Consider the following 20,113-nt stretch of genomic DNA (forward strand, 5'->3'; position numbering starts at 1 on the left):
GCATGTTTTCCTTGCCTCTTGTTTATCATCAACTTCAGGGCATTTTTGTTAATGTGAAGAAAGACAATGTTCATGGGTGTTATTAGATTGGAAGACTTGACTGAAATTACTGTAAAGGTTTCAAGCATGATTGTGTAGTCATTTGGTTTACAATCACGTGGTTCTGGGTTTGATCTCACTGCAGGGTGCCTTAGGCAAGTATTATCTGTCATAGTATTAGATTGATCAATGCCTTGTGAAAGGAAATTCTGTGGATGACTGTTGCATGTGTGTAGGTTTATACTTACATGTGTATGTATGTATTTATAAATATATATTGCTGGTGTTAATTGGCAAAAAAAAGTGATAAACCAGTACTTTTGAACAAAGTGGTATTTGCACCATCTGAGTTGTACTGATGCTTCTTTGTCACTGTCTCCATCAGAATTGCATATTGACTCATTAGAAACCACTAAACCAACTTTAGTCACCCAATGTGATATCAAGTTAATAGTTGCATACTTGGGTCGATTGCTCCCTCCCCAAATTTCGGGCCTTGTGCCTAGAGTACAAAAGAATATTTTTCATATTTTTATAATGGCTCAGTCAAGCAGTGAGTTACTGCCAATCAATAGATGGTTTTCTTTCAGATATAATTTAGTCACCAACATCCCACATACAATCATAAGATGTAACTAAAATTTTGCTGACATAACAAGACAAAACAAATTATATAAATATAATACATCAACATGAGTAGCTTGTAAAAATTGCTGGTGTAGAAGGGATGAATAAAGAAAGAAAGAAAATCAGGTTTGTGCATGATGATCTTCAAGGTTTATTGAATTTGGTGAAAATCTGTTAGGAATTCCAGACTAATGTTTATATATAGTAAGGCTGAAATTTCTTATATATGTATCATCATCGTTTAACGTCTGCTTTCCATGAATGTTAAAAAATGTCTTAATCAGAAAGTTTATTTCACAAAAAAAAAAAAAAGTCCCTCAACAATAGAATGTATTTGTTAACATTTCCTGGAAGAGTTTAACCATAGCTACATTTGGTTAACAGTAGAAAATGTTGGTGGAAACAGAATAGTTTAGACACAACAACTAAGAAACATGAGGATTAGATTTATAGTCAACACACGCACACTCTCTCATTGATTTCAACCTGGATGCTTTAATTACTTCGTTAAACAAACTGTCTACTCCTTGAAGCATAGTAACAGATGGCAGATTATTCGGGACACTTGCACCTTTAACATAATATTGAAGCAGAACCAGCACAACACTTATGCTACAAGCTAGGCCCCTCTGAGCCACTTGCACAGTCTGCAGTAATAAGGAAAGATTTCTTTTAACTTGCTGGGTCTGGAGAAAGGGGTAGTGGCTATAACCTTTGCAGGCCCTTCTTGACAAATGAGATTAATGTTCCTCTTGAACCCTTTGGAGTCAACTCCTGCAGGAGAGATTCCAAAGATAGTTTTAGGAAGTAAATGTCTATGCTGAAACATCAAGATTGAAATGCTTATATCTAGTGTCCCCAAACGTTTTAGACCATCAACCCCTTCATGGAATCCTTGACCCATCATCGACCTCCAGGCATATACAAGAAATAATATTTAAGTACTATTAAACCTTGGGAGAGGCATTATGCTGGTAATAAACACATGCACTGGTTCAGTCCTTTATTTATTTATAAACAGTATTTAGTTTTTCTTTTTGTTAAATCATTTCATTGCACTTCCATTTATAAATGGAAGTGGAGAGACGGGTTACTGAAAAGATTGCAAGAGTGCAATGAAATGATTTAACAAAAAGAAAAAGTAAATACTGTTTATAAATAAATAAAGGACCGAACCAGTGCATGTGTTTATTACCAGCATAATGCCTCTCCCAAGGTTTAATAGTATTTCTTTCAACACATGTATTCACATCAAGAATCTTGCACACCAAATACACATCTGAAATATTTAAGTAGATGTGCATTTATCGACCCCTTGAATAGTCCCATCGACCTCTTTGGAGACCCTTGGCTTATATGATTGGTATTTCACAACCAAAATTGCTCTGATTCATAAACTACCACTTTATAGTAAGGATATAGCAACTTCACTGATGTTCCCCCTACCTCTTGGAAAAAAAAATATTTGTTCACATCTTCAATGTGCCATGTGTTAAGTATTATGATACACATATTAATCTTTTTGCTTTCGTGTGTGTTGTAGTAAATGAATATCCAATTTTAAAGATTCTCTTAAAAATCAATCATAATCATCATTTACCATGTTTTCCATGCCAATATAGGTTAGACTAGAACTGGTAAGTCAGAGAGCTGTACCAGGCTTCAGTCTGTTTAGGCTTGGTTTCTATGGCTGGATGCCTTTCCTAATGCCAACCACTCCACAAGTGTACTAAATGTCTTATGTGTCAATTGAGAAAAATATTAAAATATACAACTTATTTCTTAACGATTAAAGTAACCTTAAGTAGCAGGGTACTTAAAACCCCCCACTACCCTTTGACATTGATTTTGCTCAGTACATGTGAGAATAAATAGGAAATCAAAACCATATTTATTGCAAATAAGTATACAAATGGTGCAACAGGTAAAGAACTAGAATTTTAAATTAGTATTCAGATAAATAACACTATTGGCAATAAAAAGTCTATTTGTCCCGACAAGGAAAATTTCTAAGTGAAATACTATGTGGAAGAGTGAGCATTGTATCTATAACATTAATTTACAAGAATGTTGTTTGGGAAAGTGGCTAAGTGCCACTAGCAGCTGACCAGTGCCCAGCCACTCTGAACTAAAAGGTGATATGCATTGGAGGTGTCAGCAATAGGTTTACGTTAAATCTGATAATGTTGAGAACTCCTGCTGATATGGAAGAGAAAGTAAAAGTGATATTTTTAATAAAATATCAGTAAAAACACACATTCATGCTTATACATACTTTTTTTATAAATAAAGAAATGAAAATAATAGTGCCATTATAAATAGTAAATTTTCAAATTAAAGAAACAACAAATTTTATATAAATTAAATGACTGGAAGGTTAACAGACAGGACAACTGACTACAGAGTCAGAAGTTCGAATCTTTCCACCGTTACTGTTTTATAACTCTACTTGTTCCAGTTTGCCCAAACTCCACTCTTAATTCATGGTTGGCAGTAAGGAAACCCAGTTGTGAAAATAATTGCTCCAGCAAAACCACCATCCTATCTATACAAGCATCGGAACATGGATGCAAAAGACAAAATAAAAAATTGCAATGATGGTCTTATCCAAATAAGACACCCATTCATAAGTGATGGGTGTCAGTCAGTCTTATATTTTTGGAGGATGCAAAGAGGCTGGCAAAGGACCACTGGTGGACCAGGTCGGTTCTACACATGATGATGTCTCTGGGACCATTAACCTGGCATGACCCCAGCCCCATCAAGCAAGCAAACATGTTTCCAGTATCAACTCCTTAAGAATACAGCTGATGGGTGATTCAGATTCTCTGAAAAGTTGGTAAATTAAATTAAAAACATTTTACTAAGATTTAGTCTGTTTTTTTTTATTCAATTCACAGACAACATATTGTTGCTATATGACTGCATCAGAGCAAAGAGATTAACACCCTAGTTTAACAAGTGAGTTAAATTGTGTCAACAAACATTTTACCTGAAATAGAGAATGCTTAGTAAAACCAGATCTTTTTATTATTTTCTTTACACATGTATATGAGATTTATGTCTTAAAGAATGGGATACATCATACAACTTAAACACATATTGTCCAATTCCATTGGAAAACACTGCTGACTGTAACTGTGAAGTTTGGAATAAATAAAACCATGCAAGTTCTCCAAATCAATTTAAACAGCAATGTTATTTAATTGCCGTTTCTCGAATTTCTTTCATGGTTGAAAATTTGCTAATTAAAGGACAGCAAGTTGATTCTAAATGGAGCTAAGTCCTTTTCTTAACCTCGACAGACTTCATGATAGGGCTCTCCTGTCCGGAAGTCTCGCCATGTGGGTGGAAGCCCGCTCTGTAAATAACGGTTGCATTTATGGCAAGAAGCAGAGAATAATGTACTATATTTTTGCAGCCAGGTCTGGAAAAGATAAAAATTAAGAACAATAAGAATATTTAAAAACAGAATAGAAGGAATTGGGCACACACCTTGGAAATCTGTAAAAGAAAGTTTACACAGTTTTATGTCACATAAAAAAAGAAGATATTCTTTACTAAATGTTGATAAGAATAATTTTGAGAGACAGGCACAGTAGTTGACTAATAATTATTTTATTGCCTCCTAAAAACTGAAATATAAATTTAACTGTCACTGAATTGTATTTATGGTACAGGATGAAAGGCAAGTTGACGAGGCTTAATAGTTAATAAGTAAAAACGATGTATATTGTTAATACTACAACACAATTTGTCTGGCATGCTACTGATTCTGTCTTTCATTGCCCTATTCTTGGATAAAGAGGTCTTTTCTGAATTGAAATATTTCTTTTTATAACCATTTTTGTAACAGAAATTATCTACGTTTTAAAATGCAATTCCACATTTCTAAGCATTAACAGAGACTCTTGTTACTATCCAATGTTCATATTTCTGAATTTAAGAGGGTTAAATGATGAAAATTTCAGTTTTTCAAAATTAAAACTAGACAATAAAAATAACCATAGCTATTTGCTTGTAATAGGGAGTTGAGGAGAAACATTACATAGAGAAAAGACACAATGTCTACTCAATAAAATTAGAAAAATATTAAAAATGTATTTGGGAATGTACTTAACTACTATTAATCAGATATAATGACGCTGTAAAAATCAATTACATAAAAGATTGTGTCTTTTGAACAACACAAATGAACAGCGGAAAGATTTAGCTATAATACATTACTTACTAAGAATGACTTAACAGCAACATCTGGAATAACTGGAGAGTAGAAATGCAGCATGGCAGCACTTGCATGGTCTGTAACCTGCAGAAATTAAATGTATGCAGTTACATCAGATAAAGTTATAGCAAGGAAATCTTCAGAAACAATAAAACTAGCCTGATGATAAAGTAAAAAAATTGGGAAGACAATGTTAAAATAATTTAGTTTTGTGATTACTAGAAAGTAATGGAGTCAAGTATAGATTGCTTATTTTTTCTTAGACAAAATACTTTCTTTTTTCAATCAATGAAAGTGGTTAATGTTGGGTATAAAAAGGTCTGGTAATCTGCTGTTTTTGCTAATTAACCAGCTTGACTTGTTAGATTGCCAACAAGAAAAATAAAATTATAGTAACTTGCCATTTGAAATACTTGATATTTTGACTTGGACCATACATTTATCTGAAACAAAGAATAAATATTAGTTAAATTAAGAAGAAATGCATCATTAATTCGTGAAAGTTCTCAACTGAGTAAATGGTAACTGTTGCTTTTTGAAAGGGATCACTTACTTTTCCATCATCTGTAAAAAAGTCTTCTGTGAAACCTTTAACTCGAACCCATTCAATAATCAAACCCCTAAGAATGACCAGAACATTCATAGCACGGCCAACAGTCACCTACAGAAATATAAAGACAGTGTGTTGAGTTCATTTTTCCTCTATAAAAATAATAAAAATGTTCAACAGGAAAAAGGCTGAGGAATTTGAGTGCTGATTTTACTGGCTGTACTTCCTCAGTTCAAATCCTAACAAGTTATCGTATTCTTTATTTTGTTAACTCATTTAATTAATAAACTTCTAGTTGTAAACCTAAGTTTCAATAACAGAGCTAGCAATAGAATCCTGTTTATTTCTTTTTATTGTGAAAATAAAGGTCTTAGTAATTACAAATAGTATAATAAATTGCATCTATGAAATCAGTAAATCCCAGCTTATAGAGTAATGACCAATCTGTTCAATATCATCAATTAAAACATGACTAATAAATCAAAATATGTAATAAATTTTGGAATTCAGAATGAAGAGAAAAAGTAACAAAGTGTCCAAGGAAACAATAACAGTGCCTTCAACAAAGTCTGGGTTGTTTGCATATGGAAGTGTACATAATTACTGAGATATTTTATAGTCTAGGTAGTACATTTGATGGCTACAGAGATACGGAGATTGACTAATAAATCAACATTTTACACTTGCTAGTATTGTACTAGTGCCCACCAATGGGAGCAGATACAGACTAAAGTCTATAATCTACTAAGATGATTCAGTGTAGGTAGTAGAGAGGTTCTGTTACTTAAGTGACTAATTAATGCTGAAAGCACTAATGAAAATTTACCAACCAGACTATAGAGTGACAAGAGAAAAGAAACTATTGTCTCTATTGATAAGCTTATATATATATATGCGTGGCATTGAAAGCATGGTATATGATGGTCCAATGAAACAGATAATAGATTGCAGCAGCTGAGAGACATAGGTTGAGTATAGTGTCAAATTTGCAACATGAATTTGACTCAGGATGATTGTAAATGACTATGCTCGATTTGGATTTATATGAAATAAGAAACTAGAAGGAAGTATAACATGTAATCAGAGATAATAATAAAGAGTCTCTAAAGTAGACTTAAAGGTATTTAAATTGAACTACAGAAGTATTGTTATAAAGTTGTATGGGTCAATGATGGTAATAACACACAGACATATGCACACCATTGAGCCAGTGATGATCTGTTGGGGAGTTGCTGGGAGAAGAGAATGATGTATTGCTCTTAGTCATCAGGAACCATCAATGGCTACTTGTATCCCTGTGGCCAACTCATCATGAGTAGGGTGGAATGTAAGCAATGAGTTGTGTTGATGTTGCTAATACAACAAAGTCATGCAGATAGATGAAGGTGACAGCACATGGAGATATGCACACTGTCTGGCCAGTGGCAGCAATCTGTCAGGGAGCTGTTAGGAGGGAAGAGTGATGCTCTTATAGATAAAGTAACATATAATTCTACAGTACAGTGCCTATCCATCTCACATGTTTCACAACAAACATAGATGCTTAAAAGGCTTAAATGGTGACATATTTCCAAAACAGAATTTAGAGAGAAAAGCTAAAATAAATAAAAACATTAAAAAATGATTCTAAAAATTTAAAGGAATGTATCAGTAGAAAAAAGAAAAATGAATATGACTGCATTGTGAAAGATAATTATTTGATATGATTGAAGAAATGACAAATAATCTCTCTGAAAGATAAAACAAAAGAAAGTAAAATTATACAGAACAACTGATTACAGTTGTAATAATTGATAACACTTACCTGAACCACTCCACAGTTGCCTAAAGGACGTAGAATAGAAAAAGACATATCTGGAAAAGATCGATCCCAGTTTGTTAAACAGACATCAAGAGCACTGGAAAAGAGAGAAGACATGACTAGTAACTCTGACTTGAGAACAGAGATATAAAACAACTACATAATTATTTGCATTACTTAAAAAATTATACATATCTATTATTTCAAAATCTGAGCTAAATGTAGTTAAATATGACTGGCTGTGTGAAGTTACCATATATATTTCTTAGAAGTATTTACGAATATATAGAACAAATCCTCTGAGTTTTGTTCAAGTAAAGTATGTATGCATGCATCTGTCTGTCTGTGTGTGTGTGTGTGTGTATATATATCATCATCATCGTTTAACGTCCGCTTTCCATGCTAGCATGGGTTGGACGATTTGACTGAGGACTGGTGAAACCGGATGGCAACACCAGGCTCCAGTCTGATTTGGCAGAGTTTCTACAGCTGGATGCCCTTCCTAACGCCAACCACTCAGAGAGTGTAGTGGGTGCTTTTACGTGTCACCCGCACGAAAACGGCCACACTCGAAATAGTGTCTTTTATGTGCCACCCGCACAAGCCAGTCCAGGGGCACTGGCAACGATCTCGCTCGAAAATCCTACAGGAGCCAGTCAGGCGGTACTGGCAACGGCCACGCTCAAAATGGTGCATCTCATGTGCCACCCGCACAAGAACCAGTCCAGGGGCACTGGCAACGATCTTACTTGGCTTGCCGGGTCTTCTCACGCACAGCACATTTCCAAAGGTCTCGGTCAGTAGTCATCGCCTCGGTGAGGCCCAATGTACGAAGGTCTTGCCTCACCACCTCAGCCCAGGTCTTCCTGGGCCTACCTCTTCCACGGGTTCCCTCAACTGTTAGGGTGTGGCACTTTTTCACGCAGCTATCCTCATCCATTCTCACCACATGTCCATACCAGCGCAATCGTCTCTCTTGCACGCCACAACTGATGCTTCTAATGTTCAGCTTTTCTCTCAAGATACTTACACTCTGACAGGTATTCACATTGACATTACACATCCAACGGAGCATACTGGCTTCATTCCTTGCGAGCTTACGTATGTCCTCAGCAGTTACAGCCCATGTTTCACTGCCATGTAGCATGGTTGTTCGTACGCATGCGTCATACAGTCTGCCTTTTACTCTGAGTGAGAGTCCCTTTGTCGCCAGCAGGGGTAAGAGCTCTCTAAACTTTGCCCAGGCTATTCTTATTCTAGCAGCTACACTTTCAGCGCAGCCACCCCCACTACTAACTTGGTCGCCCAGATAGCGGAAGCTATCGACTACCTCTAGTTTTTCACCCTGGAATGAGATAGAAGTTGTTTCCTGTTTGTTTGCAGTCTTTATTGCACCTGAACATCTGCCACAAACGAAAACTAACTTGCTAGTTAACCTGCCTTTGATGTTGCTGCACCTCTTATGTGTCCATAGCTTGCACCGGGTACATCTTATAGAGTTACTACCTACTCCTTTTCTACATACTGAGCAGGGCCATCTACCTGAAGGGGTTTGTGTTTTATCTACCTTCCTACTTATTAGGATTTTGGTTTTAGCTAGGTTGACTCTAAGGCCCTTCAATTCTAGACCTTGCTTCCACACCTGAAACTTCTCCTCTAGTTCTGATAGTGACTCCGCAATTAGGGCAAGGTCATCAGCATAGAGGAGCTCCCAGGGGCAACCTGTCTTGAACTCCTCTGTGATTGCCTGGAGGACTATGGTAAATAAGAGGGGGCTGAGGACGGAACCTTGGTGGACCCCTACCTCTACCCGGAATTCATTGCTGTACTCATTTCCAACCCTCACCTTACTGGCAGCATCTCTGTACATGGCTCGCACAGCTCTCACTAACCATTCTTCTATCCCCAGTTTCCTCATTGACCACCAGATAAGGGATCGGGGGACCCTGTCAAAGGCTTTCTCCATGTCAACGAAAGCCAGGTACAGAGGTTTATCCTTAGCTAGGTATTTCTCCTGCAACTGTCTCACTAGAAATAAGGCATCAGTAGTGCTTTTACCTGGCACGAACCCAAACTGCATCTCATCTAAATTGATTCGCTCCCTAATTAGTTGGGCTATGACCCTCTCTGTAACTTTCATAACCTGATCTAACAGCTTGATGCCTCTGTAATTATTTGTATCTAAAGCGTCACCTTTACCTTTGTAGCAGTTGACTATGATGCTGCTACACCAGTCATTGGGTATGACTCCTTCGTGTATCACCTGGTTCGTAATACGGGTGACTAGGCTATAGCCAACACTGCCAGATATTTTGAGCATCTCTGCAGTGATTCCTGATGGGCCGGGGGCTTTCCCGGTCTTCATACTCTTAATTGCTTTATCTACCCTGGTACTATCAACTCGGATAGCTGGTCCCTCTATTGGGTCGACATACGGCAGGCTCTCTTTCTCCCATTCATTCTCTTTATTAAGCAATCTATCGTAGTGGCATCTCCAGACCTCTTTCTTTGCATCCTCATTTAATGCAAGCGTACCATCATCCATGCGAACACATTTCTCTCCTACAACATCACTATTCTCTCTCCTACACTGTCTTGCAACACGAAATACCTCGAGTCTTTGGTCCTCACGGCGCAGAACATTGGCAAATCTTTCCTTATCTGCTTCCCCTCTGGCTAAATAAACCTGTCGCCTAGCCTCCCTTCTGGCACATTGGTACAATTCCCTGCTACCACCGTTCTTCCAGTCCTTCCAAGCCTGTTTCTTTTGTCTAATAGCCCTGTCTACCTCCTTGTTCCACCACCACGTTACTCTGGGTCAGGAGGGGACCTTACACCACCCACAAATCTGGTCGGTGGCTTTCAACAGGTTGTCCCGCAGAAATCTCCAATTGTCTTCCACGTTGTATGATGCTATATCCCCTTCAATTTCGTTAAATGCTTCAAGTAACTTGTCTCTAAGTCTCTGTCTGTTTGCAGGGTCTTTAAGCTTCCACACCCTTCTCCTCCAAGCCTGTCCAATTCTGGGCACCCATTTTGCCTTGATCCCAAAGTCGCTAACTACTAATCTATGTTGTGGGGTACATTCTTCGCCAGGGTAGGTTTTGGCATTTATAAGCCGCCCTCTTTCCCTATTTCTGGCGAGGATGTAGTCGATTTGGCTAGAGTGTCTGCCGGAGTGGTAGGTGACTAGGTGACTGGCAGGTTTCCTGAAGTTGGTATTGCAGACCATAAGATCGGTTGCATCACAGAACTCCAGCAGTCTGGTTCCCTCCTCGTTGCGGGAACCGAAGCCATAGCCTCCATGTATGCCATGGAAGCCTCCAGCACGACGTCCGACATGACCGTTGAAGTCTCCAGCCACAAAGAGAAGGTCCCTGTCACTCGTCGACGAGGTAGTTTGCAAGAGGGTGTCATAGAATTGGTCTTTCAGACCATCTGGTAGCCCCGGTTGAGGTGCATAGGCTGAGATGACAGTAGCTAATCTATGATGAAGCACTAGTCTGATCTTAAGTACTCTGTCACTTACTCTAACAACCTCGATTACCTTATCCACCCATTACTCCGCTAGAAGTATTCCTACGCCCCCGACCCCGTCAGTGTTCCCTGCCCAGAAAATCTTGTACCTGTGTTCTTTGCCTGTGAGGAACCTCGCAGAACCTCCTCTCCATCTTACTTCCTGGATGCAGCACATATCTACGCGTCTCCGTTCAAGCATCTCAACAATTTCACCAGATCTACCTTTCAGCGTGCCGATGTTGAGAGTGCCAATCCTAACAGTATGGGTGTTGGGGGTGTGGGCCTGTAGCCTGGGAAGGGGAAAAGCAGTGTCGTGTACCTGAAAAGAAAACTTGCAATTGGAAGAATTCATAAGCAAAACAGTACCTACAACCTGCAAACATTTCTCAAACTTAATGCGCTACCCAAAGGTAGGGGAGAGGATGGCCAAGGCCACTAGATGGGTTCCGGGAGACAGCCGAGGTTGACAGGATGACAGAGGAATGAACTTCCGGTGGAGGGGGTGGGAGGGCGGGTTACCGCCAGCGAGTAGATAGGGCTCTTAATTGTAGATTTTAAATATTTGAGAGACAACAATGCATAAATCGTAATTTTTAAAAGAGCAATGAATTTAGGAAGCTTAGAAAATGAATAAGTATGAATTTAAGACAACAACTGGATTCAATTGAATTTCATGGAGAGAAACAAGATAAATAATAGAGGGCAAACTAAAGCGCGAAGGTATGAGATGTTTGAGGCCGTAAATAAATAAAAATCTCAATCTTATCTGCATCTTGGCGATTCCGTCGTAGTATGTCAGCGAGATAATTTTATATATATATATATATATATATATGCGAGTAAAAATAAATACAAAAAAGGTGGGGTTTTTTGTATGATTGTGTATAGAGGAATATATTATTTTGCTTAAAAGAGTTCCAACACTGTCTGTTTTTTATGTTTTATTTATATTCCTGCAGAACTAATGTGGGGTATAGAATATGGAATATACAATATATAACATGATATACAATATACAATGATCCTTTATATTGAACACTCAATATTTCATCTACATTCAATACTTTCTCTCATGGTGCCATCCATTTTTATTTTATTTTATTTTATATTGTATATCATATTATATATTCCATATTCTATACCCCACATTAGTTCTGCAGGAATATAAATAAAACATAAAAAACAGACAGTGTTGGAACTCTTTTAAGCAAAATAATATATATATATATATATATATATATATATAAAACAAGTTAAAAATAATGGTCATTACATATTTTTCATTTATTGGAGCAAATTTGGTTTACAGCTATTTCCAGTGCCGTTATAGGTATTGATAATCCCTTACTATTAGCTATATATATATATATATATAAATATATATGGGATGATACACATCATCATTATTTAACATCCACTTTTCCATGCTTGTAACGGGTTGGACCAAATTTAATGAGTGAAAATTCTACAGCTGGCTGCTCTTGTTGCCAACCCTCACCAGTTTCCAAGTAGGGTAAGATTCCCCAATACCAAACATATTTACACAGAAGATTGGAAATGATAGATCTGGATCCTCTATTTGATTAAAGGTTTCATGACAATGTCTTCAATAATTACATATCAATGTGAACACCTAAATATATATATATATATATATATAGCCAATCTTCAAGTTGTGGTCATTAGCAATTGGAATTATATCAATTTTTGTGTAGCATCTTCAGTTTTGGAAAATGATCACATTACTACTACTACTAAAACTATTCAGTTATAATATACTGATACATATATTCCATGATACAAAAAAAATCCACTTACTTTGTTGAAACAGAATGACTAATTGGAGACTGACGGCGCAATCGTTTAGAGCTAGCACTAGCATACACGGATCGGTGAAGTGGGCTTTGATTCAAGATGGAGAAAGCTTGGTTGGAGAGCTCAAGAGTCTGAAGATGAATAACAAATCTTTTTAGCATTTAACATCCGAGGATAGCCAGAGGTTTATATCATCATATATTAGCCATTTATAGCAGATGTTTCTTTTACTTTTATTCCTTCAAATTAATATGATTATTGTTCTTTAATACTCTTTATTCATTTTAGTGTTTAGAAAATTAGAGTCAATTGTTTCTTGACATGAGACTTGCATGTCAGTTAATTTATTTACTTAATGGAGAATAAGTAGATACCAAACTTATTTTCTATAACCAAATTATGTTGTGCAAATTTACTTGTCATAGACTGCTAAACTATCAAAGCGTTCAACAAGTGAATGTTGATAATATATGAAATATCATCTGATTTTCTAATTATTATTATTACTGAAAGAAAGACTTCCCTCCAGGCGGTTTTCTGTTAGCCACTCGATATTTCCACATTTTATTCCCAATTCTAAATATTTTATGATATTTTAAGTCTAATTATTTTCTTGTATTATAGTGCTCACTTGCTTAGTAAATATTGCTTTCATTATTTTATCAGTCATAATCTCTCTTTTTTTAAACAAACATCAAAGCAGGTCAACTACGTTTAATGTGCCAAAAAATAGCAGCGATCACATAGAGATATTTTAATACCTATAGTGTATTAAATAGCCATAGCCACAAATTCATTTGCTAATTCTTAGATAAAGACGGAAAGGAAATAAGTCACATGAGTTCGAAACTTCAGTAAGTTTTAATAAGTTGTCCTATATAATTTATTTTCAGTATGTATAAACAATAAACTGAGGGCATTTACACAGCAAATTTAAGTGAACAAAATACCTGATTTCCTCATCTGAAATAAAACTTGAAATGAAAAAATTGCAATGAATATGTATCAAGTAGATTATTATTAATGAAAACAGTCAGAGGCAGGAGAGAAAGTGAGAGATTTTGTTGCAAATGAATACGAAAAATTTTCCCAGAATAAATTGATATTGTTTATCAAATGTTAAAACCTACTCTGCAGTGAACATAAAACTGGGCAACAAATATTTAAATTTGTGATAGTAAATAATAACAGACACTTTGAAAGTACCTTTTTATCGATAACAAAGGAATTCATAAAATTTTCCAGAGAGTAATTTTAGTACTTTTAGTAATTGTTACATACCTAATTAATAAGCAGCTTTCTCCATTATAGTATAGATTATTATTATTTACTGCTTAGTCAGAAAAGAAAGGGCACTTTTTTCTTCATCTATTTAATTTCACTTACAAGACTTGAATCAACTCAAGGACATAGAAAATACTTTTCCAAAGTGTGAAGGTTTTGTATTACAACTTGAAGCCAAGTGGTTGTGAAGCAAAATTCTCAACTACAAGGCCATGCCTGCATCAAATTGACAAAGAAATTGTGCCAGTCTCCAGCACAAATATATGTTTAGAGTTTAACTTCTAGCTCTTTCCACCCTCAGTATCCATATTCTTTGATGTTGTTTAGCTCTATCATTTCTGTTGTTTTATATTCATCTTCACTGCCTGAGATTAAGATGTAAGCAAAAAAAACTATTTTGGTGATTGCCAGTCAATGTTGATCAACCTTATTTTAATGTTTTCCAAGAAGTAAAACAAAGGTTTTGATATTGCGTCTTTGAAAAGTTTTGTATGATATTGGATCTTTGAAAAATTTTGCATGTTAAAGATATTTTTTCACCTTAAAAAGCAAAGAATTTTTTCTTTAATATTTAAATAACTAGAGCTTAATGCGATATAACTACGCTGGAGCATTGTTGATTACATGTTTTTTACACATTTTAAAATAAAAGAGAATCATCTGACCTTGGTTATCCATTTATGAGTATATAACAGCTGTGAATATAGAGGAGTCTTATCGATACCAGGGTCAAGGCTTAAGTTAAAACTGTTGGTCACACGATCAATGGGGTTCAGACTGTTGCCAACCTTTTCTAAAGCACTGAAATTTGAAAGGAAAACAAATATTTTAAAATCATAATCTGTATCATATTTAAAGCAGATATATTGTTGAAAGTCTGCTAAACTACAGTATTTGTCTCAAAGAATTTCTTATAGACATATAGTATCAAAAAATATATATCAGTAACAGATAAAAATTGTATTGTAGGAACAGTGGAATTGCTAGATAGATACTTCTGCCTATTTGAGCTTTGTTAGAAGAAAGTATCCAAGCAAATGTTAGCTCTAACTGATACTGTTAAACAGTGATCGAAATGTTAAAATATGAATATGTTGAAATTGTGAAAATTTTTCAAAGAAACAGAGAGCCTGTCAGAAATAGCCAAATCTGCTTCAAATTACATGCCACCATCTTAAAGAGGGACACATGATAATGTATTCCAAGATACTTATAAAAAAGATGGGTTAGTCATGGTTGAAATAGCTTTGATAATAGGTCTGCTCAATCAAGAATGACATAGAACTAATTAACAGAAATAAGCACAAAATGTTGTATCCCCTCAGATACAACTCATTTCATTTCTTTGTACTTTCTTTGGGATGAAGAGGGTCAGCAGGCCCAGATTTCTTTTTCACTTGATTTGCTCTTGGCATTGACTCCCTAAGTCATCACCTCTTTGTAGGTATTTAAAGATAGTAAGTTAGTGTTTTATGCTTAGAGTTGTCCTTCTAATCAGCCTTTCAAGGCTGACAAGACCAGATTGCTCACACAGCTATACTGTTGGTAGAGTTAAGGACACAGTAGCTTCCACTCCTCATGACTGGCTATTTACAAAATGAGTAACAACTTGTTAATTGTTATTTACGTGTGGGTCAGTCCACATCAAACAAGTCTATGGTTAAAAGCATCTCATTGATGACCATCTACTTTTTTTTTCAGGCATAATGTATCTAGGACTACATATTTGATGCTCTCCCTCTTTAAAAAAAAAAAAAAAAATATTAGGGTATAATTCAGTTGGCTTGACAAATGTTACAGTTGAAAATCTTTTATCTGAAATTCCCAAATCCAAAAGTCTTTTTGAATGTAGATATGATATGTCACAAATGGAAAATTTCACAAAATGCTGGGACATGAAATAATTGTAATGTCTGTCGTTGCATTTACAAGTTTATAAGCAGTGATCATGGTTTTTTTTCTTTTTTTGTACAGTAAACACAAAACGTTATTTTTATGTAAGATTTGAATTTCACCTACATGTATGTGTGTGACATGACTAACATCATTACACATTACATCAAAAATAAAAATGCTTTTTTCAGGTTTCATTTTATTTACCTGTAATCATGTTCAATGCTTTGCTTTTATATCTTACATAAAACCTAATACCTGTATAGTACAAAATACAATACAAATAAAATACAAACCAAAACATGACATAGGTAGAAACTAATATCTTAACATTTTGATGGTATTATGCATAAAAAAATTATCAAAAATTTATATAAAATCACATTTAAGGTATATTTTGAAATGTAAACGGATATTGTTTAGACTTGGATTCCACCCACAAGCTGTCCCATTTTATAGATGCAAACATAAAAATACTCCGAAAGTTGCAACACTTTCGGTTACACAGATTTTACATAAGGGACTCATAACCTGTATAACTCTCTGACTGAATTCTCCAGATTTCATCAATTTTCCAAATTAAAAAGTGAACACAACCTAAATTCCACAAACAACTTCAAAAAATATTTTAAAAGAAGGAAAAATAGCAGGCATGAAACTATGTCCAATAATTTTCATGATCAGAGTAGAATTAAAGATAACACTCTTTTACTTGTCTCAGTCATTTGACTGTGGCCATGCTGGAACACCGCCTTTAGCCGAGGAAATCGACCCCAGGACTTATTCTTTGTAAGCCTATTACTTATTCTATCGGTCTCTTTTGCTGAACTGCTAAGTTACAGGGACACAAACACACCAGCATTGGTTGTCAAGTGATGTTGGGGGGGGGGGGAGACAACCACAGACACACAAATACATATATTACATATATACGATGGGCTTCTTTCAGTTTCTGTCTACCAAATCCACTCACAAGGCTTTGGTCAGCCCGAGGCTATAGTAGAAGACACTTGCCCAAGGTGCCACGCAGTTGATTTCTAAAAAGATAATAAAATTCAAATCAATGTTTTCATAAAAAAAACAATTAAATAAAGCACTTCAATTTTATTTTGTAAAGTGGTTTGTGACTTTGAATTCTACAAAAATGATTTTTAATTTAAACACAAGAGAATAAGAATAGCCTGGGCAAAGTTCAGAGAGCTACCTCTGCTGGTAACAAAAGGCCTCTTGCTCAGAGTGAAAAGTAGACTGTATGATACCGGTGTGCGAACAGCCATGCTATATGGCAGTAAAACATGGGCTGTGATTGCTGAGCATACTAACGCTCCACTGAATGTGTAATGTCAGTGTGTATACACGACAGAGTGTAAGTGCCCTGAGAGAAAAGTTGGACATAAGCAGCATCAGATGTGATGTGCAAGAGAGACGACTGCGCTGGTATGGTCATGTGTTGCGTATGGATGAGGACAGATGTGTGAAGAAGTGTCACACCCTAATAATGGAGGGGAACCTGTGGAAGAGGTGAGGTAGTGAAGCATAACCTTTGAACATTGGGCCTCACAGAGGCAGTGACAAGTGACTGAGACCTTTGGAGATATGCTGTGCTTGAGAAAACCCAGCAAGCCAAGTGAGATTGTAGCCGTGGCTGATGCCACTGTCGCATAACTGGCTCATTTAAAAGTACCCCTTCAATCATTGGGCAATATGCTGTGCTTGAGAAGACCTGTTGAGCCAAGTGAAATCGTAGTCATGACCGATGCCAGTGCTGCTTGATTGGCACCCATGCTGGTGGCACATAAAAAGCACCATTTGAACATGGTTGATGTCAGTGCCACCTGACTGGCACCCATGCTGGTGATATGTAACAAGCACCATTCGAATGTGGTCAATGCCAGTGCAGCCTGACTGGCTCCTGTGCTGGTGGCATGTACACTCTCGGAGTGGTTGGCATTAGGGAGGGCATCCAGCTGTAGAAATCTTGCCAGATCAGATTGGAGCCTGGTACAGCCTCCCGGCTTGCCAGTCCACAGTCAAACTGTCTAACCCATGCCAACATGGAAAGTGAACTTTAAACGATGATGATGACCAGCTAGTCTGAGGAGAGGGGTTAGTTGATTACATTGACTCCAGTACTTAATTGGTACTTTATCAATTCCAAGAGCTGAACAGCAAAGTTGACTTCAACAGGATTTGAGCTCAGATCATAAAGTACCAGAACAAATTGCACAGGGCGTTTTTTTTTTTCTTCCCCCCAATGCTCTAAAGATTTTGCCAGCCTGCCATTTTGAGTAATTCTACAATAATAAAACAAAAACCATCTTTGCTATTGTACATAAGGAATTGGACTATTGCTTGCTACTTGCCTGGAGACGAGCCAAGTGAAGGCATCTATATGGGATCACTTGATATGCTAGAAACAGCAGCCAGATCTCCCTCAAACTTTACCTTACCGTCTCAGCAAAGGAAATGATATATTTGATAATGTATCCTGTCTTTACTGCTTTAAAGAGAAGTTGGGGTGATCATGGTTGGAATATTTCGAGTATGGGTCTACTGACCTGGGTTAAACAACAAGCAAAATACGTTATGTCAACAAAAGAGCCTCTAAGTGGTAGCTCAATCTACTAGAAAAAGCAACGAAATCTTAAAATTACTCTACTGTCTTGAGAAAGAAAAGCGCTACATACATACTTTGGTGGAATTCTGGCTTAAGCACCCCATATAACTCCTAATAATTTATTTTATTTTTTGGAATTATCAGAAATTTGTTTTGCAAATTTGTATTCTACAAACGGGAATTTAAAAAGGCTATGAAAAATTTTTTTTAGAATTTTCTATTAAAATCAGTTTAAAATTATGGACAGTCCAAATTTTTGGCTTATATCCCAGCAATAAAATATTCAGTCCAGATGGACTATATGTAATCTGAACCTTCCCCCCCCCCCCCTTATTTATTAATTTTTTTTACGGAATCTAACGTTTTATGCTATGGAGATTCCGATTCTGAAAAAAAATTGAAAAATTCCCCCCCTCCCACCAAGCAGGCTATTTACATGCTAGAAATAACAGCCAAATCTCACAAAACTAGTGTTAGGGTTAGGGTCAATGTGTTTATAAGGAGAAAGATACTGACAAACGAGGAGGGTATGAGGTGGTCGAGAGAATGCTAAAAATAACAGCTAAATAGACCTTAAATCACGCACCAAAAAATTTTTTTTTGGTTTTTCCATAATCGTATGAATTCTTGAGTGTGTCCATATCCATACCTTTTAAAGACAGAAGGAGTGATAGAATCCAGAATGCCTTTGATCAAAAGTTCACCATCAATTTAGTGAATGAAATTGAATTATTCAGAGAAATATCAGTCTGGAAATAATTTCAGCAAAGGCTTTCTCGTTCCCATTAGACTGAATAGCCAACAACGAAAGTAGAATTATTTTATTCTGTGTAATACAATTTTGCATAGTTTCTTATAGTATTAAAATGTCTATACCAAAGTAATACTATTTTTTAAAACCTTACGGATTCGCTATTTCAAAATCATTTAGATTTTTCATGAAATAATGAAAGTCCAAAGAAAAATCGTATTTGAAACAGATTAGAAAGTCTTAGTTAATACAGCAACAAGAAATGTTTTGAAACAAAAGAATATTAGACGAATAAAACAATATAAACCACATGTTAAAAAATAACAAAAACAAACCACATACTTATAATCATTATTGATCGCTAATAAAGACTTCTGAAGATCATTCAGACACTTTTTCTCATTTCCCTGCGAGTTGTGAAAGCCGTTTGATAAATCTGAAAACGTTCGGGAAACACTGGCTCGTATTTTTTGAGTTAATCTTATTGCTTCCGCAATATTCTCCATATTCTCGAGGTCAGCCATTTTAACACATATAACCTTATTGTAATTATCTTGCGCCGGCAGCTTTTAGCGAGAAGGAGCTTTCTGTGAACAGCATTTTATGCTAATAATAGCTCTTTATACGAACAACGGTACAAGTCCAACTTTTTCCTTTTTTAAATTTAATGTGACGTATAATAGAGTACTTCAATTAATTCTATAATAATTTATTCTGACCATAATTAATGAATAAAATTATAGTTATTGTCTTAGTGTGTCAAGAAGGTGAAATATCTTCAAGTTAGCCCATACAATAACCGCTTTCATATTTGTTATATTATTAATTCTGTGACCATATTTTTAAAGTTCACACACACACACACACACACACACACACACACACACACACGTGGCTCAGTGGTTAGAGTGTCAGGCTCACAACCACGAGTAGTGTGTTCGATTCCCGGACCGGGCTGTGTGTTGAGTTCTTGAGCAAAACACTTTATTTCA

At 36.1% G+C, this 20,113-nt stretch overlaps 1 protein-coding gene across 2 annotated transcripts; it reads right to left on the reverse strand.

The window, feature by feature from the left end:
* Positions 1 to 793: 793 nt before the first annotated feature.
* LOC106882650 (mediator of RNA polymerase II transcription subunit 27) lies at positions 794 to 19,657 on the reverse strand. Of its 2 annotated transcripts, XR_016241069.1 has the most exons (9): positions 19,464 to 19,657; positions 14,526 to 14,661; positions 12,580 to 12,707; positions 7,246 to 7,339; positions 5,445 to 5,552; positions 5,293 to 5,334; positions 4,898 to 4,975; positions 1,905 to 4,093; positions 794 to 1,619 (listed from the first exon to the last, which is right to left on the reverse strand). XR_016241069.1 is itself a non-coding variant. In XM_014933396.3 (8 exons), the coding sequence occupies exons 1-8, from the start codon at positions 19,643 to 19,645 to the stop codon at positions 3,959 to 3,961; spliced, it is 903 nt and encodes a 300-aa protein (XP_014788882.1). In that variant the 5' UTR covers positions 19,646 to 19,657; the 3' UTR covers positions 794 to 3,958. The 2 variants fall into 2 exon arrangements, 1 of the variants encoding a protein (XP_014788882.1); XM_014933396.3 differs by having other exon boundaries at positions 794 to 4,093.
* Positions 19,658 to 20,113: the final 456 nt, after the last annotated feature.

This window comes from Octopus bimaculoides, chromosome 3 (genome assembly GCF_046866305.1).
Source record: "Octopus bimaculoides isolate indiv1 chromosome 3, ASM4686630v1, whole genome shotgun sequence".
Taxonomy (NCBI): domain Eukaryota; kingdom Metazoa; phylum Mollusca; class Cephalopoda; order Octopoda; family Octopodidae; genus Octopus; species Octopus bimaculoides.